This window comes from Carassius carassius, chromosome 46 (genome assembly GCF_963082965.1).
Source record: "Carassius carassius chromosome 46, fCarCar2.1, whole genome shotgun sequence".
Lineage (NCBI taxonomy): Eukaryota > Metazoa > Chordata > Actinopteri > Cypriniformes > Cyprinidae > Carassius > Carassius carassius.
This window is the reverse complement of record NC_081800.1, coordinates 16057066-16078175: the sequence shown is the minus strand read 5'-3', so window position 1 is coordinate 16078175 and position 21110 is coordinate 16057066. Positions and strand designations below refer to the sequence as shown.

The 21110-nt window shown below is 36.8% G+C and overlaps 1 protein-coding gene across 5 annotated transcripts in view; it reads right to left on the bottom strand.

The window, feature by feature from the left end:
- Positions 1–19750, bottom strand: part of LOC132129758 (formin-like protein 3) — a 39899-nt gene extending 20149 nt beyond the window's left edge. For all 5 annotated transcript variants that reach the window (XM_059541494.1, XM_059541495.1, XM_059541496.1 and 2 more), the window contains exon 1: positions 19208–19750. In XM_059541494.1, coding sequence (XP_059397477.1) covers positions 19208–19321 — 114 coding nt within the window. In that variant the 5' untranslated portion in view covers positions 19322–19750. The remainder of the gene's footprint in view (positions 1–19207) is intronic.
- Positions 19751–21110: the final 1360 nt, after the last annotated feature.

Below are 21110 nucleotides of genomic sequence, written 5' to 3'. Positions count from 1 at the left end.
GTGTGTGTGTAATTTATTCCTGTGATAGCAAAGCTAAATTTTCATGAGCCATTACTCCAATCTTCAGTGTCACATGATCAGCTGTACTGCTTAATATCTTTGTGTTCTTTAATGAATAGAAAGCTTTTCATGGAAAAAAAAATATTTTGTAACATTATAAATGTTTTTATTGTCATTTTCAATGAATTTAATTAATACAAATATTAATTTCTTTAAATTAAAAAAATCTTACTGACTCCAAAGTTTTAAATTGTAGTGTACATGTGAGATATATATTCTCATGATTCCCATATCAACTGGTGTGATGATAATAATAATGTTATTGTTAAAATGATATATAAACCATTGTTCTTTCTGCCACTTCTTATAATAGACAGGGCACTGAACTGTAACAAGACTACGCTCTGATATCAGGTCACGTTTGCACTACAAACAGATCAGTGTGTGATTTGTCTTCTAAATGTCTTAAATAGTGGAACACACACTGAGCCAGGCGTGGGGTGTGAGGTGACAACTGTCTTCAACAAACACTGCATCTCCCTTTATTAACCTGAGACTCTGTGCTCTGATTTCAGATAGTGATCAGCAGATCACCACAGCATGTTACAGACCTCTCAGTGGGTTTTCCCTTGAAGATGGAAGAGATGTTTGTTCTGAAGATACCATTCACACCTATATCAACCCGAGCATCTGCCTATCACTTATGTCATTGCACTCTGTGTTAGTGATTCATCCACCCCAAAAGCAACAGCTTCACAGTATACTGCCAAGGCAACATAATATCTCAGTGAAATTACATGACCATGACATTATAAACGAACATTTTTCCAGTGGTATTAACTCCATGATTTATGGAAAGTGAATATTGTACTGTATGTGTTGAAAGACTGCGTTTCAATTTATTTCCACTGTAAAGTGATTAAGCCTTTCCACAAGCCCAAATGAATCATATTCAGTGAGATGTCTGGGAAAGGCTGGTGAATGCAGTATGTATCATAGCAGTTTTTTATTCAGTTTTTCATTTGCTTAAATATGTGACTTGCATACTCCAAACATACTCCAAATCAAAGATTTGACACAAGATTTTAAAGTTTCAGGAAGCATTATTTTAAAAGTACCCATCATTAGTAAGTCTTTTTTTTTATCTCATCATAGACAGAAGTCTAAACCGAATTAAAGTTTAGAATAGAATTTAGAATAATAAAAGTCCACAGCTGTCCATTTGTGATGGAGCTTTAGATTTACCTGTAGCAATTAGTGGTGCAGGAAATACAGAGGTATAGTAAAGTTTGGAGTTCATAAATTCGGTGTGTGTTTCTCAGACAGTCTGTCTGCTGTTGAATTAAATGCTGAAAGACAGACTGTCTGAGAAACACACACCGAATTTATGAACTCCAAACTTTACTATACTGACCATGTAGTAAATTTGTTTTGTTTGAAACCACATTCGGCTGGAAGACATCCCAATTATGATGACTAAGGTTTGCAATGTCTGAAAAGTTAACAACTTTTAAGCAGAAATGACAGAGGCCCTGGAGAATGTTATTTGGCTCCGCTTGTGAAGATCTCAAGCATTACCATTTCCTCCTACGATTCCCCTTCCAATGCCCCCCCCCCCCCCCAATTGTGACCGACATTGTGCATTCCAGATGTCCAGTTTCAGAAGGAATGTGCCCTGTTTATAACAGTATTTAATCTGGCTATAAATTATCCTACTTCATCTTTTCTATCACCCGATTTTGTCTCCATTCCCTTCTCTTCAACTGAGCATATAGATTTTGGGTTGATCAACAGTTGAAGTTCTCTCTCTTTCTCTCTCTATACTCTAATCTACAACTCAAATGTCAAGGATGTAGGTTCCTCCTACACTAGTTAGCATGCAGCATTTAAGAAATTATGTAAACGGGCAGCTCTTTGTGATGAGCTCACTGCTTCCGAACATTTCAAACAACAAACCTCATCCATTGTTTTTGAGGAAGAAAGAAGCGTAATGTCTACGAAATACCATCATCTATGCTGTGTCAATATGAAAGCATCCAGTCTCTGAGGAAATATCGGCTATACTGCATTTTTATGATAACGGCAAAAGAGCGTGTAGATCAAATCTGAAAGAAATATAATTATAGATTTTGTTCTGAGAAACATGTAAATTAAAGAAGACATGTCAAAGTCTTATATTTGCCAATACACCAATATCTAAAAATTAAAAGTTATATTTCAATATGAATCCAAACATTTCTTATCAATTTTCAAACATGCACTTTGCTATCCACATTCATTTCAGAGCTCTATTTTACCATATGTCAACGATTACCTAATTTTGTTTATTTAAATTTTTTATGAGCAATTTTAGGGAAAACATCTGACACAAAGTTGATATTTAAAGAGCTCTGGTCTCCTAATCTATGGAAAAGCAACCTGTGAGCAATGCAACTGCCTTCTGGGAAGCTTCAAATTAGGAATCAGAGGTTAGATCTGGCCATATGTCTGCTGCCAGGACTGCCTAGTCTCATTTGTTGGTCTGTTATATAATTAGGGCACTTAGAGCACAGTGAGGTTCCAGTCCTCCATTCACATGATGATCCAGGATTTGGAGCCACATCACTGATAACAGCGGCTGCAAAGAGCTCAGATGAGGCTTTATCTGATCTACAGTAGCTCTCTGAGATTTAGGCTTCTTTGTTTTCTGTTCCAGAAATGAGAGTCCTTGAAAATACGTTTAAGATTCACTTTTCTGTTTCAACTGTGCAGTATTTACCCTAGGGTTTTTTCTTAGGGCCCAAGAGCTTCCTGCACTTCTGGAGTAACACCACCACTATCAAATGAAACCTGAGTACAAAAAGTACCAAAAAAAAAACGTAAGAGCACAAAACCATCTTTGAATCAATGCTGGAACCGTTAATGCTAAAGCTCACTGAAGTAAGATCAAAGAAAACACTACGAAGATTTTGAAATTTATGAAGAAAAACTAGCCTGTCCACTCCAGGCCACACTGAAAACAGCAGTCTGAAATAACAAAAAACTGAATGCACTCCTAACCACTGAGATGGCACACTGTCCAAAGGGATCAAAGCACTTTGTCTATTCCTGGAAAGGTAGAACGTCTCATTTTGTCTGCAAACATTATACAATATAAAAGGTGGTCATGTCCAAAATATGAATGCAAAACAACAAAAACAAAACAAAATGAAGCAGATGTTCTACTTTCCCTAAAATACCTTCCTGGCTACTCTGCTATAGCAAAAGGTTTAGCTAACTGCTGATTCCTAATTTAATTTAGCAAATCTCATTAGACCTTTCCAGTCTTGTTTTACTGGCATAATGACTTTAAAAAGAGGCCCACATCTTACATCTGAGACGAAAATACCTTCATTTTTCAGTGTCTGAAAATGAAACATAAAATCAACTCCCTAAAGCTCTTTACTTCCAAAATAAGAGTGATGCTACCCACCACTGGGACAAAAAGAGCTTCTGTTTGATCCCAGTATAGTTTGTGAAAGAGTGACTGTGCAGACACAACAAAGAACCATTCCATTTTTCTGGCATGTTTAGCTGTTTGGCAAAGGATTACGTTGAACAATAGACTGTGGCTATCAGTGACTACAACTACCCAAAAATGTTGTAACTGAGGAACACTTACAATTTTATACAAGAGTAAAAAAATGACATAAGTGCAGTGTATTTTAGTTTCTGGGAACATGTATTTTTACATGAATGACAAGCATGGAAAAACACAAAAAGACAAAAGGAATTTTTGAAATGAAAGAGGAAGAGAAGTGTGGGTAAGGAAAGGCACATGACAAGATGGACCATGTGAACTACTGACAATGAAAGTGGGGAAAGACTGTGCTACAAAATACAGGGGGAGCTGGGAAAATTACCTATAGAAATTGGGATGTCTGGCTGAAAAGGGAGTGGGGCAGGCAAAAGGGAATAGAAAGATGTGCCTTCAGAGAACAATAGCTTGATCTGTTGTCGGGTATCAGACTGCAGAGAATAAAGAGATGTGAAGAGCTCAAGAGACAGAGAAGAGAAGAGAAGGGGAGAACAAACCCCAGCCACAGACAGCCCTCCGCACGAAACATCACACATGATGGAGAGCACAGGTCAGACAGGAAGACAACGAACATACAGTCAAAGAAAACAAACCCAATATGTGCTTTCTCATGCAGAGAAGCGGTCTCCTGTTTATGACTTTTAACACAGCCAGAAATACCAATGAAAACTTTATAAAGTCTACATGAAACATCATTTGCACCATTTTTCTCTTCTGTAATATGATGGAAATGTGTAATTTTTCTGTGTGAAACAAGATTGAGTGATTACTCATTTATTAATAGTCATAATTTATTATTATTATTATTATTAAATATAGTTGACAATATTTAAAAAATAATCAAAAATTATAACTATTACATTAATTATAACTATTTTGAATAGTGTACTATATTAATTTATTTTTATTTAAATGCTTAATTGTATTATTTTATTGAACATAAATCATTATTATTATTATAAATGATGCTATTATATAATAAATTATAATACAATAAATTATATTAGTAGTAGTAGTAGTAGCAGTAGCAGTAGTAGTAGTAGTAGCCCTTTATTGTCACTAGTCACAAGTACCAGCAAAATTAGCCATCAACCTGTCCATGCATACATACATACAATATGACAAGGGGGTAGACAGGACAGGAAGACAGGGAACTGAGGAAGAAATACAGCATAACATGAGGAAAGTGAGGGAAAAAAACAACACACAGACTATGCTCCTATTGGGTGAGAACAGGAAAAACACCTCAGCAACAAAGCATATAATCTATAGAAACACACAACTTTGCAACTAGGGACGGAAATTGGGGGGTCGAGGTAATCCAGCGCAGACAAGAAGCCGTCCGGTCCATCAGCCCTACGGCGCTGGTCACAGACCCGCTTGTCAGACTAAGGTTAATTTCGATTTCATGTTGAAAGCAGCACAAAAACGCTCTTCTTCCCTATACTGAAGTGGTCAAATATTGGTCTTCACCAGGGGAACAGCTATGGCATGTTTGAAAGAGGGCCACACACTTTTACAGCCTTATTTGGCTGGTTCTCTGTCCGCTCTGAGAGGGCAGTGGGAGTTCGTGTGAGCATAAATTCTTAGCTGCATTTATACACACAAACAATGCAAATATGTTTTCGCCCATGTACAGCTCCAAGCGCCTGCTCCCATGCCTGAGACTACACTCTGGGAGACATCCAACATAAACTCCTCCGAAGCCCACTTAAATCTGCAAGCTTAATATAATTTAAACCCTAAAGCCAATAAGAGTGGTTTACAAACTGATCTAAACTGTTAAGTCAACAGGTAGAGTCTCTCCCTGAATCCATTTGATGAGTTTCAATGGCAGTCTACTGTAGTACAGGAAAAATGAAGGGGAAGTCTGGGCTCTCATATCCTTTTAATGAATCTAGCATATGTCAGCATAGTCAACTAGACCAGAGCAGAGCGCCAGACACATACCGTCTCCCTCTTTCAGCTACTGAGCTCTTCCTAATAGGTCCCCAGGAGCTGAGCGTCAACATGAGACCTGAGGAATGCACACGAACCCTGCCAGGTATAGTGGACCATAAGTTTGAATGGGAAAAAATAACTCTTACTTTACGTCACATTGGCCTGCTAAAGCTATTTTTCCTCTCATTCTTCCAAATATGTTGGCACTGAAAAGTGTGTCAGTATTAAAGTACTGTCAATATTAAAACAGTAAAACATTACAACTTTTCAATAATTTTTTCCTTACAAAAAAAAAGCTCAGTTTCATTGCATTTAACGCAAGGAATCTGAATAATACATGAAGCCTGGTCAAGACAATAAAATACTTGTTTTCTCCCTTCTTCTCACAAAAATAAGTTTTACCCCCATCTATATTTTGTACTATATTAATGTGCAGCTTTAATTGATGCGCACAAAAACACACAAACACACAGACAGAGAGAAAGATCTGTAAAGTTGTAAGGAACAAAGTGCACAATAAATAAATTATTGTCTCCCAAAAGAAGAAATTAACTCTGAACAGCCGAAACAAGTCGTCAGTAATTTAAATCCCACTTCCCTGATGGCTACACATCACGGGTGACACATCTGCATAATGCCCGCCTATGTTCTACATTGGCCCACCCTCAAACACTGTAGTTTGTTCCCGTGGTTAAACTCATATCGAGAACACTGTGAACACTGTGAAAGTAAATTCATCTTATTTTCACTTCTGAAAGATGAGGCTGTAAAGAATCAGTGGTTAAAATTCACAGCAGTACAACCCCAATCATTTTCCTGACAATTGCTTCTTTAATCTCAGGATTCATAAAACGCTTACTCATGAAAGATGGATCAGTACCTGGTTTATTTGGACCAGCTGGCTCCACTGAATCACAACCTATTTGTATGATAAACAATAGATGTTTATATTTTCTATCAAGCGCTGAAACTATGGAACTATGGCAATGGGCATATCATTTTCAACACGTAGACCAATCACAACAGACTGGGCCATCTGACCAATCAGAGCAGAGTACGCTAATGGAAAGGAGGGGTTTAGAGAGACTTAATCTTAGAACTGCTTCAAACGATTAATTGGAAAATGAGGTGATATTAAATGCATATTTTGAGAAAACTGAAGTGTTTTTTGACATTGCAAAAATGTAAACGTATTGTAGGAGACTCCCAAAACAATATTAGGAATCTTAAAAATGACATAATAAGGGCATGTTAACAAACAATCCTTAAATAATCCTATAACTTAATAACATTCTATAATATTGAACAGGTCATTACAGAACCAAATTTATAATTTTTATTAAAATTTATTCATTTTAAAATATAATTTAATAATATATGTTTATTATAATAATACATGGATTAAAAAAAATGTAAATCTATATTTATCCATGGACTCCCTAAAAGGACATACATGGACCACCTGCTTAAAAAACCCAGGCCCTATGACAAACTTGGAAGAATGACAGAATCTAACTGAAAAAATTACCATAAGCAATGACATCACTATCACATGTAAATGTGAAATATTAGTATCATACTATAGTTAATGGGTGAATTCCTGTGTTTTACAAAACCACATCAACTCAAACTCTTGAAGCTACTGTTCCTCTTATTCTTCGAAACAGTGTACAATACAAGAAAAAAGGGTTTCACGTGGCCAGGGGAATTTCCAACTTTAATTTATTTGTATTTTTTTAAGTAACAGTTTACTCTAACCAAAAGATTGCTGGTGGGAAAGAAAGTTGAGATCTACAGGAGGTCAGGGCTTTTTTAAGGCTAGTCTTCTGGAAATGAACAAGAAAAAATGGAGTGTGAGAAAATGTTGTCCTCCATTAATCGCGCTGACACCTAATCTCCCAAACCTTACCAGTAACCTGAACCAGGCAATCACAACAAAGCAAATCCACAAAACACACTGGTCTCATCCACCACAACACAGAAAGAGACTGAGGTGGATTTACTAGTGAACTGCCCCCCATCCCCCACCAGATGTTTACATAAGAAACACAAACAATCCCCATTCCAAACCATCCAGGATTTAGGCTAAATATAAAATGTAAAACATTTTTATAAATTATATATATATATATATATATATATATATATATATATGTATATATAAGAGGTGTAACGGTACGTGTATTCGTACTGGACCGTTTCGGTACAGGGCTTTCGGTACGGTTCACGTGTGTACTGAATGACTGGATGCAATATTTTGTGTGTGGAACATATACATTTTCGTATTTCCAAACGATCATATTAAGTGGGGGAAGTCTCCTCGTTCAGCGCAAATCCCGCCCTGCAGCTGATTCTAAGGCCGGTGACACACTGGCTGCGTGGTGTGAGCGTGGCGTTTCTGCTGCGTGTCATTTGCGTGACAGCTGTTTCGCATTTTCTGTGTCTTTACACACCAGAATGGTGCCTGACGCGGCGCTGGCGCGCTGCTGCTACTGTAGGTGACATAGAGGGAGGCCGCCGAGGCGCCGACAGACCAGGATCTTGTCTTCACGACAACAATATCTATACTTCATGTTGAGCATAAATATAAATCCTTCTGATAAAGGACACCGTCAACAGTATTGACGGCAAAATAGACTATGTTTGACAGGTGCAATATGCCAGTGTGTCACCGGCCTAAGGTTTTCAAAAGGCATCACACGAGTGTGAACATCACTACAACTAGGAAAAAACGATTGTAATTCAAACGCAGCTCCCGTCGGCATTTAAACAGACCTTTTCTCTTAATTCCGATCGGTCCAACGCAATAACGAAATCTAAGCAGGTCACTTTGGAAAAGTTATATATATTTTTAAAATATGAGCAGGCCTACAAGCTGGGATTGGTAATGCTGCACTGTAATCATAGTTTTTTATTTGTCATTATATTTTATTATATGATATTGGTTTGAGACTTTGCAGCAGTATTTTTTTTCCTGTTCTTTTTTTTTATTTTATATATATTTTATTAAAAAGTATTTTAAAAAAGTGTAAACAAATTGTTAAAAAAAGTTTATAGTAATAAACAACCTGCAGTTTAATGTTTGCATTTCTTTCCCTTACTGTACCGAAAATGAACCGAACCGTGACTTTAAAACCGAGGTACGTACCGAACCGTGATTTTTGCGTACCGTTACACCCCTAATATATGTGTATATATATATATATATATATATATATACATAAACTATAATAAATACATTTTAAATCAATGAAATATATCATAAATTAAAAATAAAATAAAAATAATAAGCTAATAATAATAATTTGAAAAATGTTTATATGAATACACACATTAAAATAACAATAAATCATTATCATAATTAAAAAAAAATAGCTAATTATAAAAATTGTTTTAAATAAAAATAATTATAATAAAAATAATAACTATTGATTATAATTATGTACATGAAAATTATGATATCTAATGACCATATCACCAAATTTCACTGCAGATTCTGTTTAAATGGCCAAAGACATACCACTGTAATCAGAAGTGAAAAGAGAATGAACTTGCTCACTGAAAGTAAAACTAATAATTCAACTTCAGCTCTTCAGAACGGAGAACATTAAAAATGCTTTGCATATGAAACTTCCCACTCAAATTAACACAAAGTGTTAACTGGTAAACACGGACAATTTAAAGTCCCATAACATCATGCTGATGGGGCCATTAACACCTCAATGATCTACAGCTGTGGTGTGCCTATGGCATAATAGTGCACTATGCTCTTCTCCACCAAGAGAATCCCTGGGGCTCTGAGCAGCTCAACATGATGTCAGCCACAAATCATTAACAAACACATTTCCTTTTAGAAAAGTTCAGAAGCTTACAAGGACAGCCTGACCATTCTTAAATAAAACCACAAAAATGGTTTTGGTTTAAGCATTCTGTGTGAAAGTGAGTTCTTGAACCTTATCTTAAGAAATACTGTATACAATTATATGGTTACTTAGAATTATTTGTTGTCACAAGGTGTGATTTCAGGAACTACTGAAGATCATGATGAGGTTTCCAGATGTGACGTTGCAGATTTCCTTTCTACGAAACCCCGCACGTTACATGCAAGAAAAAATAAATAAATTGTGCGCACAATTTATTACTTCGTTCCCTCGATGTACTAAAATGTGCAGGCGATTACTATTAAGTTCCCTTGATTTGCTAAATTTCTTCTTTCTTCTTTCAGACAAACCCAATTGAAGTTATATTAAAACGTCCTCGCTCTTCCAAGCTTTAATGGCAGTGAATGGGTGTTATTTTTCAATAGTCCAAAAGAAGTCCAATAAAGTGCATCCATCCTTCATAAAGGATGTGTCCCACATGTCTCTGGGGGGTGAATAAAGGCCTCCTGAAGCGAATCAATGCATTTGTGTAAGAACATTATCCATATTGAAAACTTTAGGAACAGTAATCTCTAGTTTCCATTAACTAACGTACATGCACTCACAATAGAATGCTGCTCAGGTGGATGATTAGTGGAAGCTTGAGATTACTGGAGATTTTTCTTACAAAAATTAATCGATTTGCTTCAGGGAGAGGTGGGTAGTAACGAGTTACATTTACTTCATTACATTTACTTGAGTAAGTTTTTTGGGTAACTAATACTTTTTGGAGTATATTTAAAGATGGGTACTTTTACTCTTACTTGAGTAATTTTTTGGGGAAAAACCTGTACTTTTACTTCGTTACTGTGGGCCACGCTCCTCTCGTTATTTTATCTTAATGCAATAAATGTTATAAATGCTTCAGTTTGATCCAAACGCGCTGTCTACTTTTCTCTGGGCAATGAGCGATGCCCATTCGCGAATGATTCATTCTTTTGAGTCAATTCTGTTCAAAGGCTTGATCAAACCAATTGGCAAACCATTGAATAGGTTCGTGAATCAGTTTGAAGGATTCCTTCAGTTCCCTACCGCGCGCGCTGAGTGTTTGATACGGTTCACTTAGAGTTGTAACGTTTAAGAACAGAAAGAGCGCTGAAGACGTGGCTTGATCTGCACTGAATTGAAAGCAAATCTGCAAAGGCTATTATTTGCTTGCGATGAAGATCTGTATTGGATGAACACCACGTGCGCTATCTACGGTTCAACAGGTATAACTTGGGCTACACTCGATTACAGTACACGATACCACTATGTCATTAGTTTGTTGTAAGTGTAACTTATAACAGAGGGGAACCAAGTTGAATGCAGCTTCCAAAAGACAAAAAATAGCCGATTAATATTTTCTATATTTGATACAATCACACCGGCGTGAGAACTCAGCGAGTCATATCATTAGCTGCTAAATTCAGATCTGCGTTCGCTCGCTGCCGGTGAGCCAGAGACAGACGCGTTTTTACAGCAGTGCGCATTATAACCAATCACACAAGATTCTGTTGAGCTTATTAAAGCATTGGCCAATCAGAGGCGTTCCGATGAGTCATCGCTGAAATGCCGGTGCTTCCTTCACTCGCTCACTGACTGAATACCTCTTTCTGGCGAATTCTCTCTTCAGAAACAACAAAGTGCAGATATGTGTGTACGAATCTGTAAATAAGATATTGATTTCACAGTGTTAACCGGTTTAGTGATTTTAATGGGAGTTTCTGAGAGTGATTGATAGACTGTCAGTGAAAATGATCTTTGATAATGTAAATGTTATTTACTCTCTTTCTGAACAATGAAAGATTAGTAGCAGTTTTTATATCACATTGACTTTAAATGTTAAATTCACATTTAATATAAAGTAAGTCGTATTAAAAATATGTTATGGCATGACACCTATATTACTTAAGTAAACAGACAGGTTTTTATAATAAATTACAAAATTAGGCTACTTTGACCATTGCATATTATAATTATTAACAATTTATGAAAAGTTAGAATCCAGATATTTCATTATATAGTTCATGCTTCTGGGAATGTGTCTAATAAAAAAAATTATAAAAAAAATAAAAAATAAATACTAATGCTTAATAATAATTTGCCAATATGCTGTTGCTGCTGTGTGTCACATGACGACCCCCCTATGCCTAGACACAATTAATAAATTATATTTCCACAATATTTACGCTTGCAGAAATATACATTTGTTTACATTTTGCAGAACAGATGGAAGAAGATCCGTCAATCTGCATTTGGTTCGTTATGTTCAGATGTTCAGTAACTTAGCGGTTATGTTAGGAGTTTTTCACTCTTCTTTTTGTCAGAGGTTATTTATACATATATAATACATACTTATATAATTTATATTGTGATGCAAATCAGAATTTTCATCAGCTGTTACTCCAGTTTTCAGAGTTATGATCCATCAAAATATAAATCTAATATATTGATTTATTACCAGTGCTGGAAACCGTTTTGCTGCTTAATATTTTTTTGGAACCTGTGAGATTTTGTTTAGGATTATTTGATGAATAGATAAAGGCTGATATAATATATATATATTTATTTATACACACACACATACATTACATACATTTTATCTATATATCTAAATAAAAGTAGACTCAGTATATATGACCCAAAGTAACTAGTAACTAACTACTTGAGTAGATTTTTTATCCGATACATTTTTTACTCTTTCTCAAGTAACTATTCAGACTAGTACTTTTACTTTTACTCGAGTAAATATTTCTATAAGTACTTTTACTTTTACTTGAGTACAGTCTTTGGGTACTCTACCCACCTCTGGCTTCAGGAGGTCCTTATTAAACCCCCGGAGCCATGTGGGACACTTTTTATGATGGATGGATGCACTTCATTGGACTTATTTTGTACTATCGGAAAATAACACCCATTTAGTGCCATTATAAAGCTTGGAAGAGCCAGGACATTTTTTAATATAACTCTGATTGTATTTGTCTTAATGAAGAAAGTGGTACACCTTGGATGCCTTGAGGGTGAGTAAATCGTGGGGTAGTTTTAATTTTTGGGTGAACTATCCCTTTAAATGCTCTTAAATGGTTTCATGATCAAACACATCTCAGTTATTAAATATGAGCAGGATTAATTCTAACCATGAGAATCAGATCCAGAGTCAGAACTGAGCTTGTATGGTGCTATAAATATAAACTTTCTGCAAAAATAATTTATAGTGAATCAGAGGTTCTGGCTGACACTTAAATAGAGGATGTCCTGTTTGTGTCTTCGGTCGACCACACAGGAGATGGAAAGGAACAGGGTCATAATGGATATACAGAGAACAACAGGAATGGGAGCACAGGAGACAGCTTCATTTTGACATCCAAACATTTACAACTGCATACACTCTTGAACACATATTAGGGCTGCACAGTTATAACGAAGATCACAATGTCAATTATTTCCTTGAAACTGTAAAAGCGATTATTAATTACGATTATCACAATTTATAATGAATGATGTTTATACCATTGTTTGAAGCGACTTCCCGGCATATTTTTATATGAAAATAAACAAGCTGAAAACACACACACAAAAAAATCTAATTGCAGAACTTAGTTTCACCTATATGTGTCACATTATTTAACATGCAGCAGCAGGGGGTCTATCCAGGAAAATGCCATAGAGGTTCCAAATGTTGCCAGCATGGAATAGTGGAACTTGGTTTGCAGAATCCTGAAGAAAGTTAAACACAATGTCTAGCTAAGGAGGCCAGCAGGACCACCGCCTGTGTCATGATGGTGTGGTGAGTAAATCCACCCTGAGATAATAATAATGGTGAATTCTAGCACAGAGTCACCACCCACTCAGTCCTGCCAACCTTAAAATACATGGAACAACAGGAGTACACTTTTTCTGAACGTGAGCCTGAGAAAATGAGCAAAAAAAAGAAGATTGTGTGCAGAAGTGGCATTTATCTGCAAGTAAGAACTGTTGCAGCAGTTCCTGCAAGCTCTATAGTAAAAGAAATGAGCACAAAGGGTTTAGGGGGAGAGGCCCTCGCTCTAAAACAACACACACTCACAGAGCCTCCATTGTGCTGCAGGAAACCACTGCTCAGAATGGACCCTCAACACAGCTGCAAGAGAGCAGCCTGACCCCCACACCACACACACACCAACAGCCATGAAAATGTAAAATTACACATATTGTTCCACTTTGCAAATAACATATTGCATGGCAGCCACACAAAAATACTGATCTTTTTTTTTTTAATTTATTTAAATTGATGCTTTTGACAATCCTAAAAATCATTGGAACAAGTTTACTTGAGAAGCAACACTGCATGAGAAATTAAGTTTTCAGAGAATATATATTGATTTAACAGCATTTTCCTTACCCCACCGATAAATAGTTTTTTTGGTTTTTATTGTAAGCGTAAACTTCGTGAAATTCTTCTAGATTCATGCTTAAAACAAGAAAGAAAATAATATATGAAAAAAAATATATTTTTCACTATATACCATTTTTCTTGTTTTCTCCTCTTTTATTGTTTTTCTAAATTTGGTTTAGCAAGGTTTCTGCTTACAACAAGAAAAAAAACTCGTAAAATGTTCAAAATAAAGTGTATTTTTGTCTTACTGCACTGGCAGACTGTGTTTTTTCTTGTTACCACTTAAAAAGTGTTAAAACTGATATTTACCTTTTTGTGAAATTTAACCTCTGCAATTCTGTAATGAATTGAACAAATACCCATTTAACAACTATAAAGAATGAGTTACACCTGACCTGATAAATTCTCCTTAAATTCACATCACAACACAAAAACCTGTCTGACCTGAATGCACATGAGTCTGCATGCATGTGAGTCTGTGTTTTTGTGTAGGACAAGGATGCCTACAGAGAGGAGCCTCAGACATCCCATCTCAAACACTGTGATGGGGCCATTGGAGAGACAGATGTACACTCCCACAGCATGAATCTGAGGCTCAGCAAACAAACAATGGCCGATTCCACCCCACCTGCAGGCTTTTTAGAAGCGCTTGGGCCTGAAAGCAGGCTGACCAAACACACAGAGCGGATAAACGAAGCACGGGCCAAACTAATGAAAATGATTTAGGTTTAATGTCCCATAAACAGGGGCCACAGCTTGACTCCATTAGTTCCACCTGAGTGACATCTATCAAATACTCTGACATGACAGACAGCACAGTGTCAGGGGTCACACTGACAAGAATTGGGGCTGGAAGGGTCACAGTGTTGCCTCTTCCTGTGTGGCAAAGCTCACACTTAAACACTCACACACAACATAAAGCTCTTTGAATCGCAAAAAGTAGTTTACTATGATAGCCAAGACCAAAATCTCTTTTAGTGTCTACTTCAAAGAAGATAAACAAGAAAACAAGCCCAGCAGACTTTGAAACAAGCCTACAGTACGACATTATGCTAAAAGTGTTGGTAAAGTCATTACAACGGAGCATAGTGGCAGACCGCCAGTTCAAAGGGAATTTTCCCTCTCTAAAGTTCTCCCGTGGCTTTAACCAAGAGCAGACCTCAGGAATCCGCCGCGGTGCAGTCGAGCGGGAGCACTTTGAAAGAGGATATAACACACACATCTACTCCTGCTCCATCGCTGCACCTCTGGAAATGTGTGGGGTTTTTTTTAAATATCACCTCCTGTCTCTTTAACAAAACAGAGGCCCATATGGAGAAGTTTAGCTAGGAAGCCAGACCCCAACTTCAGTTTCAGACACAGAGTGAGGTGTGAGAGTGTTCCATTACCATAAAATATTCCATATGGATGTAGGGTTCCACTTACATTGTTTAAAGCTGCACTACAGAAGTTAAAATGGACAAAAACCCATTATACAGGAGCATGCCTACAATAACAATTCATTTTTTTGAGCTGCCAGGTCAGATTTGTTGGGAAATTACAGGTTTATGCTGTTCCCCTTGCACCTTTTTTTTTCTTTAATGACATGTGTGATGTAGAAATGTTTTTTAAAACTTCACAAGTAACTTGAAATGAAATAAATACATTTTTCATTTACAGTTCCAAAGTTCCACAGTGCACATTTACAGTTTATATGAAACACAAGCAGTGTTGTTATTTTTAACTAAAACTAAAAATATTAAAAAAAAGAAATATAAACTTAAAAAGCTTAAAATAAAAATTTGAAATGTTGCTTTCGCAAGTAACTGAAATAAATGTTTAGTACTAAAAATGTAATTACTAAAATTATTCAAACTGAAATAAAAATAAATAACATTTAAATATATATATTACAATATATCTAATAAAAACGATGAATAAAGCAAAGAGCAACATTACTAAAATAACTAAAATGAAAATATAAATAAGATGTATTTTTGATTGACTGATGTATTTTGGATAGAAAAATAACATTTACTGAGGAAAAAATATCAATCGAGATTACAGATCACAGATCGCAAAGCCAGAATGTCAGCCAAAAAGATTTGGAGCCTAAATTTTGATGAAGATTATGCACACAAACATTTCTATTTGCAAAAAAACATGTGTCTCAGTTAGCTGGATTTGATTGTTGATGATTTGGCATGATCTTGGATTAGTTGGTTCTTCAAAGCTCTTCCCGGAGTTGCTGTCATAGCAACAGGTCCATAAGCTTAAACCTGCTCTGGAGCAGTCTTATTTCATGTAAACAGGATTAGATTGCATCTTTTTAAGTGTAATTTAAACATTTACATTTTATATCTGTCCCAGCCACCTCTACTCTATTACAAGTGTACCCTACTAATCCGGGGACAATCATTTAAAATAATAATAATTGAAAAATTAATTTGAAAATAATAATGTATTGTTGTGTAATCTGTAATACAATAGACACAGCCAGTTTATCTCATTGAAAGATTTATTTGTGATAAAATAATGACTTTATTCACATTGCTGATTGTGTTTCGAGTATCAATACATCTGCCCTTTCCGGAGAACACAAGAACGCGCAGTAATCTTAGACAACTTAATCCAGATATTTTAATCAAATCCAAAGATTCGTCTGAAGAACCAAATTAGCCAGAGCTCAGTTATCACCGTTAGAAGATCTGGCATTTGTCAAATCATCTCAGATGTATTAATCAAGGTAAGAAGAACGGGCCCCAGGAACGGATTAGGAAAGTAAACAGTTCATGTTGACTTTAACCCACCCACTTCATAAGCTTCCAAAAAAAAAAACTTAAATTTTTTTTAAAGGGATAGTTGATCCAAAAAAATTCAATTCTGTCATCCTTTACTTACCCTGCAGTGTGTACATGATGACAGAATTTTTCCTTTATTATCTATCCTTCATTAAGTCTTCCTGAAATCATATATATGTACATATAAGTATATATATATGTATGGGAAGTCGTGGCCTAATGGTTAGAGAGTCGGACTCCCAATCGAAAGGTTGTGAGTTCGAGTCCTGGGCCAGCAGGAATTGTGGGTGGGGGGAGTGCATGTACAGTTCTCTCTCCACCCTCAATACCACGACTTAGGTGCCCTTGAGCAAGGCATTGAACCCCCAACTGCTCCCCGGGCGCCGCAGCGTAAATGGCTGCCCACTGCTCCGGGTGTGTGCTCACAGTGTGTGTGTGTGTTCACTGCTCTGTGTGTGTGCACTTCGGATGGGTTAAATGCAGAGCACAAATTCTGAGTATGGGTCACCATACTTGGCTGAATGTCACTTCACTTCACTAAAAATATTCAGTCATGATGATGCTACTTTGAATAAAAATATATATAATCTTCAGTCTGAAGGCTGCATGACCAAAACAAACCAATGCAATAAGTCAGTTGAGATTATCAAGAAAGCCAGTAGCCAAACTCTCCACGGACGTGTGGAGACAATGCAATGGCATTTTACAAACGAGGGAAAAATGTCAAGCGGCTGTTTCCAGCCGCAGCCGCAGAAAGCTGAGATGACGCGAAGTCTGAATCAGCCAGATAAAGGAAAAAGAGCAAAACGCCGCATAAAGCACATGTGCTCTTTTAGGCTTGAACCGAGAGTTTTATTGGAGTGCCACGTGAAGTTGTCTGATGTAACCCAGGGGTCTCATCACCTGAACCATCACCACGCACAGCCCGCCCTCCTGTGTGCTAAGCTTCTGTTAAAGCCATCAATGCATGTGATGACATCAATTTCATGATGCGCTACCCGTCTGAGAGCGTGCATCTGAGGGAGGGGAGATGGTACGAGCAGACACAACCTCACACTGAGATAAATGTGCACCACACACAGTAGCACACAGGAAATCAGAGGCGGAAATGAAGGAAGTTGAGTTACGTCACTGATTGTATAATGTATGCTGTCAGGAACCTTATAAATGTAAAAGGGAAGCTGTCAGAATATCTATATATATCTATATATATATATATACAGAAGAAACACTTTCAACCTGTGTGACTCTAATCAGTAACATGGCATGAAGTCAAAGGCCTCTTTTCCTGAGTGGAGAGCTCTTTACCAGACACACACTTTTATGTTCCTTTATCTGTCAAGCAGGACAGACAGAGCCCAGCACATGCTGTCATCCGATAACAGCAGTGAAACACAAATGTTCCTCAAAATGTTATGCTTTCCCGCAAAGTAAAAGCAGGCAGAGGAAATCTGGCTGAAAAGCAGACAGAAGACTGCCTACAAGGCTCAAAAACTGACCTCGGATCCACCCTGGGATGGTCAGTCTTTCCATCATCAGTCCAGTATGGAAAGGATGATGCCATTTTGTGGCTAAACTAGAACTCTTTGATCAATAAATCAAAAATTCTAAATAAATTCTGTCAGAGAATGTAGGCAACAACTGACTAGCAACCACCTAATGCCCTCATTAGAAAACGGGTTTAATGTGTACATTATATATAAAACTATATATATATAAAAAACTCATACCATATCCTAACTGAGTCTGTTTGTACATTAATAAAGAATAAAATTAATTTAGTATCTACTAATCTGTTTTTAACTCGCAAGTACGCAAATCAACAGTTGGTTAACAAAGGCTAAAAAAACTACAAAGACAGCTTGACAGATGTTTCCAAATGTTACGATGTTATGATTCAGTTACTGTATTACATAAACACGCCTGATTGCCTCATAATGTCAGATTCACACTGACAGATGAGTGTGTATTAAGTGTGTGTTCAACACAAATGTCTGCTCAGGGGCAACAGTAGGCGCGCGCGCGCGCGCGAGAGAGAGAGAGAGAGAGAGAGAGAGAGAGAGGCGGATCGTTCGTAGGAGTTTTAGGGGAATTCAGAAAATGCTGTGCTCTATGAGGAGATTAATTATATTAAACCCCTCACAAAATCACACTCTTTGACTGTATGTCAATTTACTAAACAAAACGTTTGGGATGTAAAGTGAAGTCTGTGCTTTTTTCACCCTCGTGCGAAATGTCACATCATTTATCAGCGCTCGTGAAGCTTCAGAGACAAAAGGACCGAGGAAAAGCGTGCGAGTAACAAAATGGGGGTGAAACATTTGAGAAAGCCATAAAGTTTCTGACATACGGAGCATATCAAAGAAATGTCAACACGTCCCTTTCGCTCATCTGTGCGATGTGTTTATCTGTTGATCACTGTGAAGTCTGAGATGCTAAACAATACCGTTAGGAACACCGGAGAAAACAGTTATTTTAAATGAAGTTAATTGTGAAGGAAATATGTTATGATTTCATGTAATTACATGCTGTACTTAAGTAAAAATAAACTTGATAGAAAGTCAATATTTTAAACGCGTAGGTTTTAAAATACTTCAAAAGTAAAAATACACGATATATTTTGTTTAGATATAAAACTAGCTCATATACTCACCAAAACAATGGCAAATCTTTCTTCCAGCTCTGTTGGCTCAGGCATGGGAACTTTCAGCGGCATTAAATGATGCTTCATCTCAGATTGCCCGTCCACACTCTCAATATTCCCCATATTTTACTTTTATAATGTCGTCCAGGCGCGGTGTCTAATTCACCTTTATAAATCCAATATACATCCAATACGTGCGATCACATTCCACTTTTGTTTGGTTTTGAAAAAAAAAAGTTAAAAATGATGTAGTGATCCGATTCAGAACCGATTCCTATTCCTAATATAAAAAAAGAGATATCTAATGTGTTTTAAATAATCTAATTGAATAAAAAAGTATCACTCCGAAGTCCTCTTGAAAAGTACTGTATGGCAGATGTCTGGACAATCCATGTCAAGCAGCCAGTCCTCGTATTTCTTCTTTTTCTGTTGTCTCTCTTCTCTTGGTAATGAAGTAGATTTTTGTTTATGTTGTATTTTGGGTAATCCCGATTAGTGCTCATCTGTTAACTCACTGCACCCACAATGAAAACTATCGACATGCGACTGATCCTACCCTCTAATAAACCACCTACAAACTGCACATCAGTGGCGTAAAGTTCCCAATAGCTCTCTCCCGCCACCTTCAGGCGTAAACTGGAATTATCAATAGAATAAAATCCCAGCAGCCCCCGCGTAGTAGCCCAGAGGTAGTAGCCCAGAGTGCAGTCTGGACGATGGGGCGGGGCGACACGTGGGCGACACCTCAGCGGTTATTGGCATAGACATGTATAGAAAGGCTAGATGGCTCAAGGCGGAGTCAGCTGTGTCGTCACTTGGCGGCCATCTTAGGGCAGGAGACTGCGCTGCTGCTCCCTGCTGCTGTGGACGGAAGGTGAGTGACATACGCCAACTAAAATGCTCGTAACTTGCTGAATTCTTGACGGATTTACAAACGGTTTGGTTTATTACAAACCTTATTAACGTGGCTATGATTTGTGCTGATGCCGATGTTTAAATTGTAGCTTCACGTTTTGAGAAACGCTTAACATTGCAGCGTAGCTGTGTGTTTCATGGCTGCCCTCTACTCTAAAGTGATACCACAGTCGACATTTTCAATTATTAACAGGTTTCCTGAGACCAACAACGTTTCTTGACAACCTAATCTTTTGTCTAAATGTCATTTTGTGGATGTGGTTGTATTTATTTGCTGGCTAGCAGTGAAGAGGTCGTAAGTGAGTCACCAAGCAATTGTAAATTGGTGGGAGAGGCAGGGTTAGTCTTTCGTTTCAACATAGCTTTGAGTTACACATGATTTCCAAGTGGTTTGGTTTCTTAAAAACATCTTTACATTTGGATTACTTTGTTGTTTTTTTGTTTACAGAACTTCTGATTACGCTTGTGGAAAATGAGAGGAGGAGAGGGAGGGAGCTGTATTGATTATATTGTATTGATTGTATTGAGTTTTGTGTCCAATTGTGTCTTAATGTTGTTGTTTTTTTTTTGTATATTTTGTATATATTTTTTTGTAAGTTTTTTCTAATTGTGTGCCTTTGGACCTAAGTAAAAAACAAACAAAAAAACAAAGACCCATCTCTTTTCTCTTTATTTTACAGAATGGCAACTTGAGACAGATTTATATTATACATAAATTTACACATGTATTTAATAATGTAAATATTAGTAATAAACTAAATTGCACTATTTCATGTTTCATGTACCTTATAAATATTGACATCATTACTGTGTGTGTATGGGTATACCTAGTACTTTACCTGTCTAGTCTACTTAATATACTATTTTCTTAATAAACTCCGTGGCTATAATTTTTCACAAGTATGCAGTTAAATAGCCGCATCCCTGAAGTTTATGACACACCAAGCCGTTTGAAAATTGGTTGAAAATTGAGCAAAATATAGTTATTTCAGCACTA